At 35.3% G+C, this 19,695-nt stretch overlaps 1 protein-coding gene across 2 annotated transcripts in view; it reads right to left on the bottom strand.

The window, feature by feature from the left end:
* The window catches only part of LOC135645804 (truncated transcription factor CAULIFLOWER A-like), a 47,228-nt gene that overhangs the window by 11,973 nt on the left and 15,560 nt on the right, over positions 1-19,695 (bottom strand). For both annotated transcript variants that reach the window (XM_065164568.1, XM_065164567.1), the window contains exon 2: positions 3,838-3,916. In XM_065164568.1, coding sequence (XP_065020640.1) covers positions 3,838-3,916 — 79 coding nt within the window. The remainder of the gene's footprint in view (positions 1-3,837; positions 3,917-19,695) is intronic.

Raw genomic sequence — 19,695 nt, 5'->3', positions numbered from 1 at the left:
AAAGAGCTTACTAATTAGATTATCAATCTTTTTACCCCCTAAATCTACTCTAAGATCCACTAAAAATCTTATCTATTATGGCCTTGGCTTTAAAGAAGGATCATTCCCTTTGAAGAAGGATCATTGCAATACCAACCCTTATCGTCCGGTGCGGGCAATACGTAACGGCCCGATAGGAGACCGATATGCGGATTGCTCTCTATTGGATGGTACAATAATCTAATCTCGTATCAGATAATACAGGGTCTATACCGGGTGGTAACGATTGAAATCTAACTGTTAACGACTTGTATTAGTCGGTAATGATCGAATTTCGATTATTACCAATCAAGGACTGAAATCACCCTATTCCAAAGGGTCAAATTGACCGTTTGAACCATAGTAAAGGGTTTATAAACTTTTTCCTCCCCCCCCTCTTTCAACTTATATCACTCTCTTAATCTCTTTAACTCCCCTTAAACTCATTCTTACTCATATCAATAATTTAACTCCCCTTAAACTCATTCTTACTCATATCAATAATTTAAATAATTTTTTTATAAATAATTTAATCTTAACGGAACGATGGTTCCATTCGTACTACAAAGCTATTCTTCAAAGTTCGAAAAAGATATGCGTCGTTATTCTTTACTAATTTAGATTATTTTTGCTAAAATTATACTAAATTTATATTTATTTCTAGCTTAAAAATCTTAATTTAATTTTTTATTTTTTAGATATTTTTGAAGTTATTTTTAATATTGTTTGGGTGTATCATTGGTATGCCTCGATACATACCATACTGACCATTGGTCGGTACACTGGTATTGACCGAAATTGTAAACCTTAGGAGCAACTATAATTCCTAAAAGAATTCCCCAATCAACTCATGATGAAATTCTTAACAAAATCAAAACTAAACTTACCACCTAGAAATGTAATAATCTCATAAGCTGGCTGATTTATCTTGATTAAATATATTTTAACTTCTATTCCTTTACACATTTTTAAGTGTTACTTGGTTGTAAGACAGTTTCCTCCACAAAATTCAAACATTAATAAAAAAAATTTCTTTGGTTAAATAATTCTCAAAACAAAGGCTTACATCTTATCAATTGGAACACTGTTACCTCTCAAAAAGATCATGGTGGTCTTAATATCCAAGGCATCATTGCCTTTAGAACTACTTTACAAGCTAACTGTCTCAATCATTATCTTAATAATGACAGTAGTATATGAAATATTGTTCTTCACTTTAAATATGATCAAATTCACCCATGGAACATTCCTAAATATACTCACTTTAGCTAGAGTTGGAAATTATTCATTCGAGCAATGTCTGAACTTAAAAGGGTTTTTTTTTTAATACAATTAGGTAATAGGCAATCCACATATTTTTATACAGATCCTTGATTGCTTAGTATACCCTTGAATCGCATTCCTACATTACTTGATGTTAATATGATACCTACATATATTAAGGTTGATGGATTAATCCAATCTAGTAGTTGGAATACTCGGTTGTTATTGGATATGTATACACCTAAATTGATCTCTACCATTAAGGCTATAGATATTACTTAGTTTCCTTGTGAGGATAAATGGATCTGGAAGGATCATCTATTAGGGAAGGCAATATCATTTGTTGCATCCCAAACCTGAATCATGTTGGTATGGTTGGCGTAGTCTATGGCAGGTCCCAGTTATTCCTAGAATTCATATCTTTTGTTGAAAATTATTGCATAAACACCTACCTACTGCTGTTTGTCTTCTTCCTCTTCATTACAACGTTCAACCTGTTTGTCCCCTTATGCCTTTCTCATCTGGAAACCATTGAACATCTATTCTTTCAATGACCTTTTCTATCAAAATTTGGAACCTTTGGGAAATTAACCTCAGTTTTACTTTTCTTTACAAATAATCATGGAATATTAGTGAATGGCTAAAGAAGGAACCCATCTAGGATTGAAAAAACTGCTTCAAGAAGCAATAGCAAACCAGTTGTGGTTTATTTGGAAAATGCGGAATGATGCACTTTTTAACCAGAAAAAGCCTTTCATTATATGGGCTTGGGCCAATGCTATGGCCCATATTGGTTATTATGCTATAAACATTTTAAGGGACTAGACTGAATAAAAAAAAGGCAAAAACCAGCTGCAAGTTGGTTTCAATTTAACACAACGGCTCCTCCGTTTTGCGTGATGGAGGCAGGGGATTCATCACTAGAAATCATCCTGGAGACTTCTACATTGCAGCGGGACAAGAAGACATCCATAATAAATCTGACATGCAATGTGAAGCTCGTGGTCAAATTAGATCTACAATCAGTAATTTCCAGACATATCACCCAACTATCAATCAAAGTTGACTCTTCTACTATTGTAGATCTGCTGAACCGAGATGGAAAAGCTCCTTAGGCTATTGCTCACACCATTAAAGACATAAAGAAACTGTTGCACCAACTAGAATCATATATCATTACCCATTGTTTTCGGTAATGCAACAGGGCTGCTAAAGCTAGAGTTGATACAAATCAGTCTTCTGTGGACTGATTCTTTCCCCTTTGAGCTTTCCTCCATTCTATATAATGACCTTCATAAGTCTTATTGTAGAACTGACAACTTAATAAAATTTTCTTTTTACTCCAAAAGAAACAAAGGATGACATGGCTACTCTATGTCAATTTGGATATATTGACTCACAGGAATTAGTAGATGAGCAACAAGGGGTAACATGGTGATGATACAATGAGTAACCTCAAGATTCAAACTAAGAAGATACAGAGGGAAAAACATGGAATTCAGCTTGAATTCATATAAACATGTATCTCAACAAAACGTGAAAAAAGGTTCCCTGAACTTCTGCAACTATTTACATTAAAGATAATGTATCTTGACAAATACATACCAAGTGACTAATCATACATTATTTGGTAATAAACACATGAATTATAAAAAAATAACTGAATATGTCCACCTACAAAAAGGCAGCACAGACTGAGCTTCAGATCAAGCCTTGTATGTTAGAAATTTATACTACATGAACTATTTATGATATACATGGCGTTAGAATGTATCAAGATCTATCAGTAGATGGATAGATAGTAAAAGATTCATTATATGAAAAGTGAGGCATCCAACTATAAGGAAAGCAGTATATATCATTCTTCAGATTGAGGTTTTGCTTTAAGTTTGTATGAATTACGAAATGTACAAAAAAAAAATCAAATATGTGACTAGAAAGAAAGACAGGATGAACATAAAGGACATATATATATCATCAGAAAATGTTTTGTTGACATATGCCCCAAACATCACCATATCTCAGTGATCTTCAGGTAAACCAGATTGCTGACCCATGAATCTACCTTGTCAAAACCATCATCCTGGTAATTCACAGCTGAGTGTGTGATTTTAGTAACATCTAGTTCAGATTGTTATGCAAGTCAGATTAGATTCTTTTCATACAACAAAAGTTGGCAAATCAGAGAACAATGATCAATTATGAATTGTCTGTTCTCATGGAAACAATTCTTCATTAATGTTCCATACGTAACAGGCTAATACCCCTATAACTTAATTTCCATAGTCTGAAATCTAAGTTGTTTGAGTATAAATACCAAAAGATCATAATCTGTCCCCATAATTTATTTAGAACTTTTAGGATAAGTACCACCAAGACTCAGGTGCCACATCAATTATTTGTACCAGTATTTCCAACCAAAATTTTTATAGAATTATTCCTAAAGTCACTTGAAAACATAGTTTATATTAATCATAGCAAACTGTGTCTTGAAGAATAGGAAAACTCTTACCAATAAGATTTATGATAGTAACAAATAAAAATATATAATAATACCTGATTTGGGTCATCATGCTTGCCAACATATCTATCTTCTTTCATAAAATTCTTGTAGCGGTCAATAGTCTTCTCCAGGCTGGATTAAGGTAAATGATCAGTCAGCAATTCAACAAATGGATAAAACAAGAAACAATTTATAACAGCATGTACACTCGACGTGAGTTTATAATCTCCTATCTCATCCTTGATCTTAAGGTGGATATATATCTAAAGCATTTCAATGACCAACAGTTCATTACACGAATAACATTGTTCCAATATAATAGGGTTCGTCGTACATGGTATATTCCTCAGTATGAGCAATACGGGACCGATACGGACCAACCTATACCAAATGATATATACTAGAAGGTTTTGTATCATCCGATACGGGTCTGTACTACTTGGTAATGATCATATTTGGTCGAAATCTAATCTTTACCGACCTGTATCGATCGATAATAATTAGATTTTGATCGTTACTGATGGACGGCTTAGATCTGAACATTTCCAATGGTCAGATACATATAAAAGGGTTTTTAAATCCTTTCCTCCTCTTTCATCCCTTTCACTCTCTTAATATCTTTTTCACTCACTTCTTTTATCTTATTTTCACATTTGCACTCTCTTAAAACTTCACAAAACTATGATTTATGAATCAGATCAAACTTGGGAGGCTAATTAGGAAAGATTAATACCTAAGTTAGAGGAAGAACTCTCTAATCAAAGGTACGTAGGCAACTTCTCAATCACATTCAGCAACTCGCTCGGTTTGAGATATGATAGCGATGTGTATGGTAGTATCGTGATCGATGATGGTGGCAACATTAGAGAGTCGATGGTCCCATCTACATAGTTTGAAGGTGTTGCATGGATCGATAAGTAATATTTTAAGCATGCCACCCAAGATCCAGAGTATGGAGCATGACATAATAGTTGGTCATTCTTCTTCGAGCAACGGTGATAACTAGTCATTCTTCTCCAAGAAATAGTACTATGCGATCTTATGATACGAAGCAATAGATCAGTGGCAAAAGTAGAAGTTCTGGCACTCTCCATATTTTGCAATAATATATGGCACAATTGTACTTACCTTAGGAGTCGCCTTGAACACGTATGGTTCACGACGATCAAATTATGACCATCACTACATTGATGCACCAATGACATACAGTGTATGAGTATATTATATCGTGGGATTAATTTGAATTAAGTCTGACAAACATATCAAATTGATATACCGATACAAAGGATTCAAGACTCTGATTCATCGCCTGTGGAATTCTATCATTCTTTTTTGTGGTAGAATCAAGTATATCCATCGATTGATTATTTAATTTATTTAAATTTTACACTCATAGATCAAGTAAAAACCAGCAAACAAAGTTTAGAACAAACATATTTGGTATCCACTTAAGGTTTGATCAGGTGAAGCGGTGCTAATATTCCAGTTAGGTTATAGTTTCCATTAGGTCAATTAAAACTTCCCTTATTGGTAGATTAGACCATTGCTTGATAGTTTATATAAAAAAATTTATATAACATGAATTGTCTGGCAGAAAATTTTAAAATGTTTGAATCTAAATTTATCGGTGCATTTGTTAGCTTTTCAGTCCACTGCACAAATGGAGTTAATTCATTTATTTTGTTCTTCACTGTAACATCCGTAGCTTTTCACAGTGTGAACCCTTTTCTTGTAACATAGACATTCATAGAACGTCCTCATCTCTATTTCTCTTAAAGACAATTGGAAGGAAATCTGTACAGCTGCACTAGGAATTCATTATACAGGATGAGAAATGAAATCAGGCAAAGATGATACTAGAAGAGAAACAATAAGTGCAGAACAATAGAATAGACATCAAAGAGAAAAGAGAACACTAATAAAAAGAAAAGAGAAACAAAAAAAAAAATGATAAACAAACTGCAAAAGAATAAAAAAAACTATTCAAACCAGAAAGTCATTCGGATATCAGCATTCATTGTGCATCCACCCAACATGGTAAAAGTTTTGTTCTGAACCTTTACCAATTGCATATGTGCTGTAGTACCTTGTAAACTTAAAAAAAATATCGGGAAGTACTTTCTGACTATCCAAGAATAGTATGAAATATAGCTGGCTTTAAGCTGCCTAATGCACAAGAACTGCATGCTTTTTTTATTTTAACCATCCTATTAGCAACATGATGTATCACATGGATCTATATAACATGACTAGTTGGTATAAGTACACCTGATACATGCAGATAGGATCCTGGTTCACAATATCATCCCATTCGGGTTGATAATTACAGTTTCAACAACCAATTGATACATGGGTTTAAGAAAATCAAATTGGTACATAGTATCGGGTTTGTATTGCCCAATATATTTTATAGCCCTGTATCATTTGATACACTATATAGGATTTGTACCATGATACAGTTTTCCTTTGAGAATTTTTTTTGTTTTACACTATATAGGATTTGTACCAGATACAGTCTTTGTATTGAGAATTTTTTTGTTTTTCAATCTTCTTTTTAGGATCTTTTGAAGTCTGATACAGAATGATGTACCAACACATAGAATATTGGTATGAACTACTATGGTACCAATCCGAACCTAGACAAATATGATACATGAAATTACGAATGTTGGGTGTGACAAATATGATAATAAATAGGTATCAAATCAATATTGATGTTATTGAAACATGTTTTAAAATATTGAAAGCAAGCATATTAGAAATAAATTGTACCTGACCATGGACCTATCGGTAGAGTTATTGATTTATATCAAAATCAATTCTTTTTTATTTTAGATAGATGTGACAATTATCTTTTCTTTTTCTCTCTCTCTTTAATGTGCTTACTCTCTTATTTCCTACACCTCCTTTGTATCATTATTTCTTACTACTCTGCTCCACCACATAATTGATGCTCCCACCCCATTCAGGATTTTGTCTCTTGAACTTTTTACCGATATACTTCCTTCTAGTCTCCACTTCTTCCTCTTCATCCCCCAAAGTCGTTATATTCTCATTTTCCTCTCCTTTTCTCTATTTTATATTACTATGGAGTTCGTATATTCATTTGTACCAATATAGTAGCAATGAATATTAAATTTTTACATATTGTATTAAATTTTATGATTAAGAAAAAAAGTAAAAATTAGTTCATGTGATAATTATTGTTTCTTTTCTCTCCTATTAAATTGTCTTAGTTAAGGAACATGTCATTAATAGGAATTTAGTTAATGAAAATTTGAGTATCTTTTTGACTTAATAGTTGATATTATCCTCCTTTCCTCCTTATATTATTCTAGGAGATTACTATTTATAATCTTTTTTTAATATTCACACTCATTTTAAAACTTTTTAATATTTTTAAATTGTCTCTTTGCACATGACCATAAATACTCTTCTCTTCTTCCTTCTCCCCTTCCCCTTCTTCCTCCACGTCCTCCTCTTCTTATTCTTCCTCCTCATAAGAGAAAGGCATTGAGGGGGCGACAAGCAGGATTAGACAACAATAAATAGCAACGAGGATGGAATAAGGGGTTGTGAGAAAAAAAAGAAAAAATTGATAATATTGGGACTATAAATAGTAAAGGGTTGTTAATAGTAAAAAGTGTTGTGAATTGTAAGCTTCTTATTCTATCTTAGATAGCTTTAAATCGTTTCTTAGATCTTTTTGTTCTGCCACTTTCAATTTCTTTTTTGGATATTATTTTTTCTAGAATGATAAAGATCCGATATTTGCACAAAGAGTTGTCCTTCCTTTTTGTTTGTATTTCTCCTTTCATCACTCATCGCCAAGGTATGCTTGGTGGTTGTCGTGAACCATTCTAATAACAAGCCGACATGTCAATGGTGCTATAACATAGTCCTTGTCAACAATACTAAATACAAAGTTCTTATTTATTTGCAAGGCTTACATCATGTAATTACAATATCTTGGCTTTCCCTTTCCAACTTGCAAATTTCTATTATCTCCTGCTGGTCAATGTAACCCAACAACTTGTATTTATTCCTGCCATCCCAAAAGAGACTAGTAGCCAAGGCACGTAAGCTCTAAAGATTATTTAGATGGGCACTCTAACCTGACCTACTATTCTTTGCCAAACATTAAGTTATGGTAAAGGATAATGCCCATATTGATTATAACAAAGCGTTTATAAGCTACTAATCCCTTTTAGTATTTATTCATGGAGATTCATGTATTATGTAATTTTCTATGCAGTCCTTAATTTTGATTGGAATGAACATTTCACCTGCATGATAATACATGAGACTGGGATTTTTGCAGATATATTTTTTAAAATTTTTATGAAGGTTTCCTAGGACATGGCTCCTTGCGCTTGCAAGGAGGCCAGTAGAGCCATCATCCATCTTCCACTCTAGTACACCTCTCCTCCATGCCTTCTCCTTTTCTTCTTCCTCCCTAAACAATTCAAGATACGTTTCAACCAATTGAAATTTCATAGTGTATCGATATACCGAGCTTTGCTCGGTACGATACAATACGAGCAATATATGGCCTCAGACGAGTAGAAGAACATGGTCTCCTTCATCTCCTCATTTGCGGCGTTTGATGAAGAAGGCGACGAAGGGTGCAGGAGTCTCCAGCCTTCGGCGAAGAACGCACCAAAGACTCCAGCCTTCGGCGAAGAACGCACCAAAGAAAAAGCTGCAGAATCACAGACGAGGCGATGAAGGAGATCGCCTCTTCCGTTACTCTAGCCGCCGCTTGGCTATTACCTTCTGGATCAGGATCGTTGAGGGAGAGCGATGCCGAATCGGGATACATCGAGGTTCTCCCTCTTCTTCGAATGCTCTCTTTCTTTTTCCTTCTCCTTGGATGCTTCTTCTTCCCTCACCACAACCAGGCTGATATCGCCCGGTAACAGGCAATTATAGTCGAAATCGACAATTACCACTCGAAACAACCTTATATCGTTCGATATGGGGCTTTATCGAGTGGACCGCCCGTTAGTGCGCGGTCCGCATACTAGTTCATGGGTGGACTGATTCGTACCACCCTATATGGGTGGATCGATTTGTACCGCCCGTATCAAGTGGTACGATTCGAAATCGCAAACCCTGGTTTCACGGTATGCTTAAATAGATCAAACCCATTTTGGTTGGATGACACAGGTCTAGTGTTGATAGCAACAAAAATAAATTTAGGGTTGATAGGGATAATCCTAACATTCCCCAACTTCCCTCGCCACGTAAGCAATACCTAAGCAAAAGCTCGGGTACCACCTACTCCCTATGACTGCCAACAGGAGGTCACGTTGCTTGCCCCAGCTTCTCGAAATGGGCCCATGAGACTAAGTTTTTTAATTTCGAATAATACCATTCGGTACGGGTGGAACGTACTGGTCTGATAGCACACTAGTACGCAGATTGCTCGTTACCGAGCGGAATGCTCAATAACGTCTCGTATCGGACGATACGAGGGTATATTGGGCGATAATGGTCAAAATTTCGACCGTTACCGCTCGACACAACTCGATAATGGTCGATTTCGATTGTTACCACTTGGCACAGCTCAGTAATAGTCGAAATCGACTTCATTACCGATCTGTAACAGTGACCATTGGAGCCCTTTCTCATAGGTTTTTAAACATATCTTCTCCCCTATTTCACTCTCATACTATCTTAAACTACCTCAAACTCATTTTTTCTCATATTTTCACTCTCCTAAATTTTACAAACAACGATTTGTGAATTGAATCAAAGCTAATTAGGAAAGATTAAGAAAAAAATTTTAATCAAGAGACATGCATTCTAATTTTCTAATTAGAGTAATTAAGATTTTTAATATTATGATTAGTATGATTAATATTGATTACTTCGAAATTAGACACTTAATTAGTTAAATATTTATATTTTATGTATATTAAATATTATAAGATATTTATAATGGTAAAATAGGTTTAATTACATGTTATTAAAGTTATTTAACACTATAATTAGTGATTTTAATGATGATTTAATCGAAATATGATCGATTTTGAATCAATTCAATATCTTTAATACATATTAAGGTGTTTGACATATTTATAGTGTTGAAAGAGAAGTAATTAATGAGTAATTAATTATGTTAATTATATGATTAGTGTATTTAACGATGATTTCATCATAATTTGATGTATATTAGATTAAAATTATATATTTAATATTTTTTTATGTGTTTCATATATTTATGATGGTAAAATAGATTTAGTTAGGTTTTATTAAAGTAGTTTAATACTATGATTAGTTATTTTAATGATAATTTAATTAAAATTTGATCGATTTTAGGTCAATTCAATATCTTTAATATATATTAGGGTAAGTAATTAGTGGATAATTAAATATATTAATCATATGATTAGTATATCTAATGATGATTTTATTATAATTTGACCTATATTGAATCAAAATTACATATTTAATATTTCTTTTATGTGTTTCACATGTTTATGATGGTAAAATAAGATTTGTTATGTTTTAATAAAATTATTTAATATTATAATTAATGATTTTTTATCGATATTAGATAAATTCAATATATTTATATTTTATAACATTTGATTTAAATTTGATAGGATCATGACACCAAAGGAGAACAATATGATGATGCATGGGTTTATGCCCGAAAGATAGATGAGAATCGTTATCATTAACAATGTATTTATTATGACTACATTGACAAGGGTGGAGGAATAATTCGGGTGAAGATATATTTGGTCGGTCGGTATCCTGATGTTACAAAATGTAAGAAGGTTCCGATGGAGATCCGTAAATTATTTCAAAGCAAGCTACAACAAGCAAAGGAAGATACATTAAAAAAGAAGGCAAGAGTTGAGGAAGAATATTATAGGACTACGCAGGAACCAATTTATGATAAATATGTGGGCTATGACGATGAAGTCGACTCGGATCTCACAGTTGAGATCGTGCATCATTGGATGCAGCAGTATATGGTCGATGAAACAATGAGGCATCGATAATTGGAGCATGGCAGTGGTAGTGGAATCCAAAGGTCGGCTAGCATGAGGCAGCCAACTGCTCCTCCTCAGTTAGGCAAAACTAGTAACATGTGGTCTGGTGAACTATGTGGTTTTATGTGAGGTCTTGGTAAGATGCTTACACTAAATATTATTGATATTGATCCGCAAGCCTATTCCCCACAAATAGCGAAATAGACACAGATTGATGATGTATACACAAAAGAAAAAAGTGAAATATTAGAAAAATAATTTTAAAATAGTTTAACTTCCACAAGATTCCAGCCAACACAGCCCAAGGTCCATATTATCAGAGTATGGTCTTATCTATTCAAAGTCTAGCATGGGGATCCAACCTCCAACACCAAGAGAGATTCACGGCGTGTACTTAGATAAGGAGCATGGCAGTGGTAGTGGAATTCAAAGGTCGGCTAGCATGAGACAACCAACTGCTCCTCCTTAGTTAGGCAAAACTAGTAACATGTGGTCTGGTAAACTCCGTGGCTTTATGTGACGTCTTGGTAAGATGTCTACACCAAATATTATTGATATTGATCCGTAAGCCTATCCCCCACAAATAGTGAAATAAACACAGATTGATGACGTATACACAAAAGAAAAAGTGAAATATTAGAAAAACAATTTCAAAATAGTTCAATTTCCATAAGATTCCAGCCAACACAGCCTAAAGTCCATATTATTAGAGTATAATCTTATCTATTCAAAGTCTAGCATGGGGATCCAACCTCCAACACCGAGGGAGATTCACGGCGTGTACTTAGATGAGGAGCATGGCAGTGGTGGTGGAATCCAAAGGTCGGCTAGCATGAGTCAACCAACTGCTCCTCCTCAGTTAGGCAAAACTAGTAACATGTGGTCTGGTGAACTCCGTGGTTTTATGTGAGGTCTTGGTAAGATGTCTACACCAAATATTGTTGATATTGATCCGCAAGCCTATCCCCCACAAATAACGAAATAGACATGGATTGATGATGTATACACAAGAAAAAAACGAGATATTAAGAAAACAATTTCAAAATAGTTCAACTTCCATAAGATTCCAGCCAACACAACCCAAGGTCATTATCAGAGTATGGTCTTATCTATTCAAAGTCTGGCATGGGGATCCAACCTCCAACACCGAGGGAGATTCACGACGTGTACTTAGATGAGAAGTTGGCAAAATTAAAGGATTGGATCAAATCCTTCGAGAGGTAATGTGATGAATATGAGGTGACATTAATGTATGACACTTGGACAGGACCAACAAAAATGAGTATCATCAACTTTCGTATTTATTACAACAGAAGGGTGGTGTTTTATAAGTTAGCTAATGCTTTTGAAAATATCCAAGATACAGGATATATTTAGAGCTTGATGGACACTAAAATAGAGGAGATCGAACCATAATATGATATCCAAATAGTAACCGCCAATGGAGCGAATTTCAAGAAAGCCAGTTTGTAATTGATGAAAAAAAATATTATTTTAGACTCCATATATAACTTATTGCATAGATCTAATGCTAAACAATATTGGTACGATGGACACGGTCAAGAATTGTGTAGTTTGAGCACAATCAACTACAAAGTTTATATATAATCATTATTGAGCCCATACTTTCATACAAAAGTATATAAACGGTGAGATACTCCGACTTGGAGTCACTCGGTTACATACTAATTTTATTGCATAAAGTCATTATAGTAAAAAAGACATGACTTGAAGATAATGATCACTTTACAAGAGTGATCTAATTCCAGATATTCGAGATTGAGCGATGGAAAGAAGATAGAAAAGTCCATTCTTTCCTCTAGATTTTGGGAGACTAGGCTGAAATCATAAAAGGTGTGAAACCACTTTATATTATTCTCCATAAGGTTGATATGAACAAGTATCTTAAATATATATTGTTTCAGCAAGAGAGAAGGTCAAGAAAGCATTCAAAGATGATTTTAAGGTCGACCAATACGTACGGATCATTGATCGTTGGACTGAAGTTCATATGGATCAAGATATCCATAATGCAGGTAAATTCATATTCAGAATAATTTAATTTATTATTTCTTATATAATAAAAAATTATACTAACAAAATTATGTCTTGCAGCGTATTATCTAAACCCGACAATTCAATATCGGTATGCTCTCGGAACGCAAAATGATTTACTAACGGTACTATAAAATGTTATATATCGGCTCTTGCTAAACACTACTGATACAGCCGATGCTCTTATAGAGGGTTGATTATTTCGAGAAATAGCTCGTTTATTCTCCGATATTGTAGCTGTATCATGTCGTTACAGTATGGATCCTTGTGAGGAAAAGTTACACATATTGACTATCAATTATATTTGATATTAATTATTTATTATGTTAATAAAATCTTATTTATATCTTTTTACAGTCAAGTGATAGCTACAATTTAGAGAGGATGCACCACATTTAAGAAAGGTTGTCGTTCGTGTACTTGTATAGACGACAACTAGTGGTTGCGAACGTAATTGGTCAATGTTTGCATTGATTCACATAAAGGTCCACAACAAACTCTCATATAGACAGTTAGAGAAACTGATATATGTTTATTATAACATCGACCAAGGTTACGATGTACTAAGCTGAATAAGAGGAACCAGATATTGATCCCATCGACGTCCAATTCTATAACGAAGATTCAGAGCCGATGTTAGAGTGGGTCGAAGTGGCAGAGAACTAAGAGGATCCTCTACTTGATTAGGTGGGAGATCCTCAACGTCCTTCACGTTTTATCACCGAGGTAATAGAGGAAGAGGAAACACAACCCCAATAGGTGAAAAATCCCCCTCGATCACAACATGGTGGTAGGAGTCAAATAACATTGAGTCAAACTGCTCGAGAAACTACAGACACCCACGGTCACAGTTGTCCGCCCAACGTGCAAAGGCAAAGGGAAAGGTAGTAGCATTAGCCGCATCATTGGAAAGAATCAAGTCAGGTGACGAAACACCTTCATAATTACATTCAGCAACTCGATCGGTCCAAAGACATGACAGTAACACGGACAACAGTGCCTCTACGGATGATAACAACGATACCGGACAATCATTGGTCTCATCTACACAACTTAAGGGTGGTGCATGGACCAAGGAGCAATATTTTACACATGCCACCCAAGATTTAGATCAAGGAACTCGATAAGGTACTGATCAAGTTTATGTGTGAAATGGGAAGGGAAAGCGAAAGGAAGTGGATAAATTTGAATAGATGTGACAGAGCCTACATGATGTAGATATAGATCATCATATTCACAACCGTCGTATTATGGAGAATCATACAACCAATAGCAATACAGTGATAGTTGGTCATACTTCTCCGAGCAATAGTATGATACAGAGTAACAGATCAATAGCGAAAGCTGAAGCTCTGACATTCACCAATATATGCCTCAATAGTCGCATCGAACAAATATGATTCATGACGATCAACTTACGATCATCACCACATTAATGCACCAATGACATATGGTATATCAATACACTATGTCATGCGATCAATTTCATGATTGAGTCTAATAAACATATCATATTGATATGCAGATGTATAGGATCGAGGATCCCGATCCACCACCCGTGGAGGCCCGTCATTCGTTTTGGTGGTAGAATCAATAATCAAGTATATCTACATATGTGATTATTTAATTTATTTAAACTTTAAAATTTATATTGTAACAAAATAATCTAACAATTTAAATGATTTTTATGTAGATATTTCAATATTTACATAAAGACAATCCGTAATAGATCAAAATACGAACCTTGCATAAAACTATTCCTCAAAGTCTAAAAAAGATAAGTGATACTATTCTTACCTTATTTACATTGATTTTGCTAAACTTATATGATACTATTCTTACCTAATTTACATTGATTTTGCTAAACTTATACAATTACTATATTTACTTCTAACTTAAAAATCTTATCCTAACTTTTTTTTTATTTTCAGGTATTTTCAGAGGATTTTACGTTTAAATTAGGTATGTCGCTCGGTACACAGTATTGTATCGTACCGAGCAAAGCTCGAAACTTCGGTACGGTACAAAATTTCAATCCTTGCAGGAAACCCACTCCTCACCGATCCTGTAGTTGGGAAAGAGAACTTGACTCCGCATTAATGGTCGGCAAGAAGGTCCGGCTTCACCAGCCTTCCCTTTTAGACGAACGATGAAGAGACCACGCCCTGCTTGACCTAAAGAAGGAAGACAAACCAGAGGCCTCATCTCGATAGTCCCCAAGAGTCGTACGTGGGGGCACACACCAGCAAGCCGCTTGCATTAAATGCCTCCACCATGCATGGTAAGAGGGGTCGTAACAGAGACCCGTTTGCTCCACCCAACACCCAGGTATAAAAGCCAAGCCCCGAGGCAAGCAGGCAAAACAAACTCTTTACTCACTTGTTTATGCTATTGATATTGTTGTCTTCCTTCCTCTTCACTTTCCAGACTTGAACATCGGAAGGATCGAGTCGAGACACTCCCAGCGCAGGCATGTTGTACAGGGTTATCGGCGTAGCCTAGAGGCATGGCTAATAGGCTACCCAGTAGAGAGTACCACCTAGATCCTAAACCAAGCTTTACCGCTTGAAGATTAAGCCGCTCCCGGCGAACTGCCTCTCCCTACAGATTCCTTCATCCTTCTCGCAATGCTTGCTCTCCACGTCAGCTAGGATGAGTCATCAAAAGGGACACATTTTCGACAATGAACCAATCAATCCGACTCAACGGTTGACGGTCCCTGTGTGTTAACGAGGGTCTTAATAAGTTTGACTAATTACAACAAAAATAAAGTTATCTTTCAAAAATTCTCCTTGACGGTCTCTGTGTGTTAACGAGTTAACGAGGGTCTTAATAAGTTTGTCTAATTACAACAAAAACAAATTTATCTTTCAAAAATTCTCTTTGACGATCCTTGTGTGTTAACGAGGGTCGTAATAAGTTTGACTAATTACAACAAAAACAAAGTTATCTTTTAAAAATTCTCTCCTCTAATCTTTTAGGTAAATGATAGTATTGACTCTTGAAAGGTTTGATTTTCAAGGATAGTTAATTTTGATATATGGAATTAATATACAACACATGACGATAAAAAAGATTTTAATAAAATTATTATTTAATATATGATAATAAAATTATTATTTAACTAGAGGTAAAATGATCAATGCCAATGGTACGAGAAGAGAAAAAAGGAAGATCCAAAAATATTTTAATAAAAATTTTAAATAAAATTTTAAATATTTTAAACTTAATTAAACATATGATATTTTATGGATCCCGATGATGGTAAAAGTACATATAAATCGACTTTAAATAGTTAAGACTTATAATTTAATAATAATTATTATTATTAGAATCATTATTCAACAAATAGATGCTTCGTTATAATTCTCTATTGATTATCTCTCTCTTCCTTAAGCCTCACCCAGACCTAATAAGGGCTTGCAATTGACTAGTATTAGTATTACCATACTAGTTATTTAGACCATGTTGGCTGGCTATAAATAACCCCTATAAGCTCCCTTCTCACTTCCTCTCTCTCACTCATTCTCTATCAAAACATTTAATTATTTAGATATGTTGATTTATAGGAGGATTAAATTTAATATCAAAATTTGAATTTTTTTTCCAAATCAAGGTAAATCCCAACCTAGATTCAAGTTTCTTTTTCAAACCTAAATTTAAGTTAATTTCATACAATTAGGTTTGGATTATGATTATTCTTCAATATATATGTTTAAAATTTCTTATAGAACTATGAGGATTGAGGCTTTATGCTTAAAAATAAATTGTATGGATCAAGGGATTTAGGATTGATTCAAATGAAAATTTATTTTTAAAAACTTTAATTATTGTATTATTTATTAGATATATTTAACATTCAATGGTTGTATTTAGAAACATGTTTGAAATGTGCATTAAGGCTTTGAAATGCATATTTTAAATATGAATTGGTATTTGATAATTTTTTTTAAATCATATTTGATATAGATGCTAAGAGGATGTTTCAGAACATATTTGAAATATGCATTGAGGGCCTAACGCACATTTCAAATGTGAATTGGTATTTAGTAATTTTTTTAATTACATTTGATAGGGAATATAAGATCAGCTAACCATCATTTATTATGCCAACACCATATCAGGACCAATGTTCTCTTATCCATAAGAATCAAGGTATGAAAAAGCGACCTAGGAAATCTCCGAGCCACCAAAATTCTGAGCTATCTCCCCAAGAAGACCAAAAGGTAATTCAAATCAATTACAAATTAACTCTTCTATGAAATATCCGTAAAAATATTTTAGGAAGATTAAAGGATGTTTCAGATCAATTTTAGATCAATCTCCCTTATGAAATATCCATAGGAATGTTTCAAAAAGATCAGGGGTTAGCTCGGTCCATCAGTTACCAAGAAGATTTAGGGGCAATTCGGGTTGGTTACAAACTACCCCCACCACGAGATCTACATGGGGTACTCATCTTTCTCTGGAGGTTAATATAAAAAGACACTCGCAACTTCCAAAAGGAAGAGAAAAAGGGACAAGATCACTAACTTGAACGTCGGAGGGATCGATTTGGGAGGACCCCCCCGACCTTGGTCTTTGTAGAGGAACAAGGCTGGAAAGATCCTACATAACCCGGGTAGCTTATCGCACTCGGATCAGGGCCACGTCATGTTGATACAGACATCAACGATAAATTTCTCTAATATTTTGGTGAAAGGAGGGCTCGATGATGCAAGAGCATCCTAGGGTCGATCCTATTCCCGGACATTTGGATAAAATATTGCCTGCAACTCAAGACATCTTTCCTCATATGCCTTTCCTCAAATGGGCTACCAGCTCCCCTTACTCATCCACGACCCATTGAACCATCAACTGAGAAAGCCCGCTGTTCTTTAACCATAGAACTTGGCAGGCGTCACTGCCACCTTTTAGCTATGATTAGGGTTTGAGACCCACTCTAATGACTCAAAGATTGACTCCCTAAAAATCTAATTATAACAAATGGACCGACGCTTAGAGGAAATGCATCCTAGCTTCCACTAATTTAGAGAGAGGGACAGGTCGGTTCTACGTCGGCCTGATCCTCGTTCATTTAGAACATATAGGAAGAAACAATTCCCACCAGTTTTTGTCTCCTGTCATTGGAAACCTTTCGGATGCATATGTCGTTATATGACATCTCGGACGTCTTAATGTGTCATGCCTTCCCAACTACATTAAAAGGATCGGCAAGAGAGTGGTACGCTCATCTCAAACCTCAATCAGTCAGTTCCTCGCTCAACTAGTGAAAGAGTTTAAGCTCTACTTCCTCAAGAATGTACACCTGAGGCCCATGATCGCGATGCTTCTAGGATTAAGACAAGGCGAGGAGACACTAACGAACTTTGTTAATCGATTTACCTATGAGATCCGAAGTGTAGACAATGTCCACCCCTTGCTCGTGATCCAGTCCTTCATTATGGGGTTAAAACACTTCTACCTCTTCTAGTCGTTAGTAGAAAGACCACTAACGATGATGCCCGAAGTACTTCAAAGAGTCAACCAGTACATCATCACCGATGTTATATTTTAGAACAAGCATGGGGAACCTCGCAAAAGACAAAGATGAACGACCAAACATCACGACGAAGGAGAGGTGAACAGTCTGATCTGTCTCAACCAATGTCTGAGCTAACCCCATTGAACCTAACCAGGACAGAAGTAATCATATATATAAAAGAGAAAGTTTACTCATAGACCATCAGCCAATGAGAACTCTACTCGAAAAAAGAAGCAAAGCCAAGTATTATTGCTTCTACTATGATTACAACCACGACACTGAAGATTGTCACGACCTGAAGGAACATATTGAGGAACTCATACGATAAGGGCACCTCGGTCGATTCATCCGAAAGTGTTGAGAACCGTCACCCTCTACCTTAGGGGCCGATTGAAAGGCAAATAGACATATTATTGTCGATGGCTCAACCTCCAAAGGAGACGGCATCTCGGGTCGCAAAGCATATGCCCGAGCCATCATCGACAAATGTCCTCGAACCATAAGTGACCAACTAATAACCTTTAGAGAGGAGGAGATAGAATGCCTCGATCTAAATCATGATGATGCTCTAGTAATTATAATATTCTCTACTTTGATGCCTTTCAAAAGTTAAGACACAAATAATGATCTTACCCTCATGACTTCCTTAATGAAGAGATTCACGGGCGACTCAATCTCCCCCCTCAAGATCGTGAACCTACACATCACTTTTAGAAAGGAACCATGCTAAAAGATAATAAAAACCAAGTTTATTGTAGTCAATACCCCATCGGTGTATAATGCCATTATAGGATGACTTACACTAAACAGGCTATATGTAGTTGTTTCAACCTATCATATGATAATGAAATTCTCGACCAATATCAAGGTCGGCGAATTAAGAAGCAACCCAAGAGAGTTCCGATAGTACAACCTCATGGCTATCTCTTTACCCAAGAAAATCTAGCCCAAGACGCCACTTAAAGACCCAAGAGATTTGGCTAAACCCCTTTCGCACCGCAAACCAACGGAACTCTATTGGGTCATCAAGACAAGCTCAATGTTACCAGATGAGAAGAAAGTGCAATTCATCAGCTTTCTCTAAGAGAATGCCAAAGTTCGACCAATCAAGCAAAGGCCTCGAAATTTCGCCCTTGAATGATAACAAGTTATCAGTAATGAAATCTATAAACTACTGGGCGAAGGGTTCATTGCTGACGTACAATACCCGTAGTAGCTCGCCAATATTGTACTTATTAAGAAGTCTAATGGAAAATGAAAGATGTGCATTGACTACATCGATCTCAACAAAGTATGTCCAAAAGATATCTACTCCATTGAGTGGA

This window comes from Musa acuminata, chromosome BXJ3-8 (genome assembly GCF_036884655.1).
Source record: "Musa acuminata AAA Group cultivar baxijiao chromosome BXJ3-8, Cavendish_Baxijiao_AAA, whole genome shotgun sequence".
NCBI classification, from domain to species: Eukaryota; Viridiplantae; Streptophyta; class Magnoliopsida; order Zingiberales; family Musaceae; genus Musa; species Musa acuminata.
Note: the sequence above shows the minus strand (reverse complement) of the source record. Positions and strands in the feature narration are given on the sequence as shown.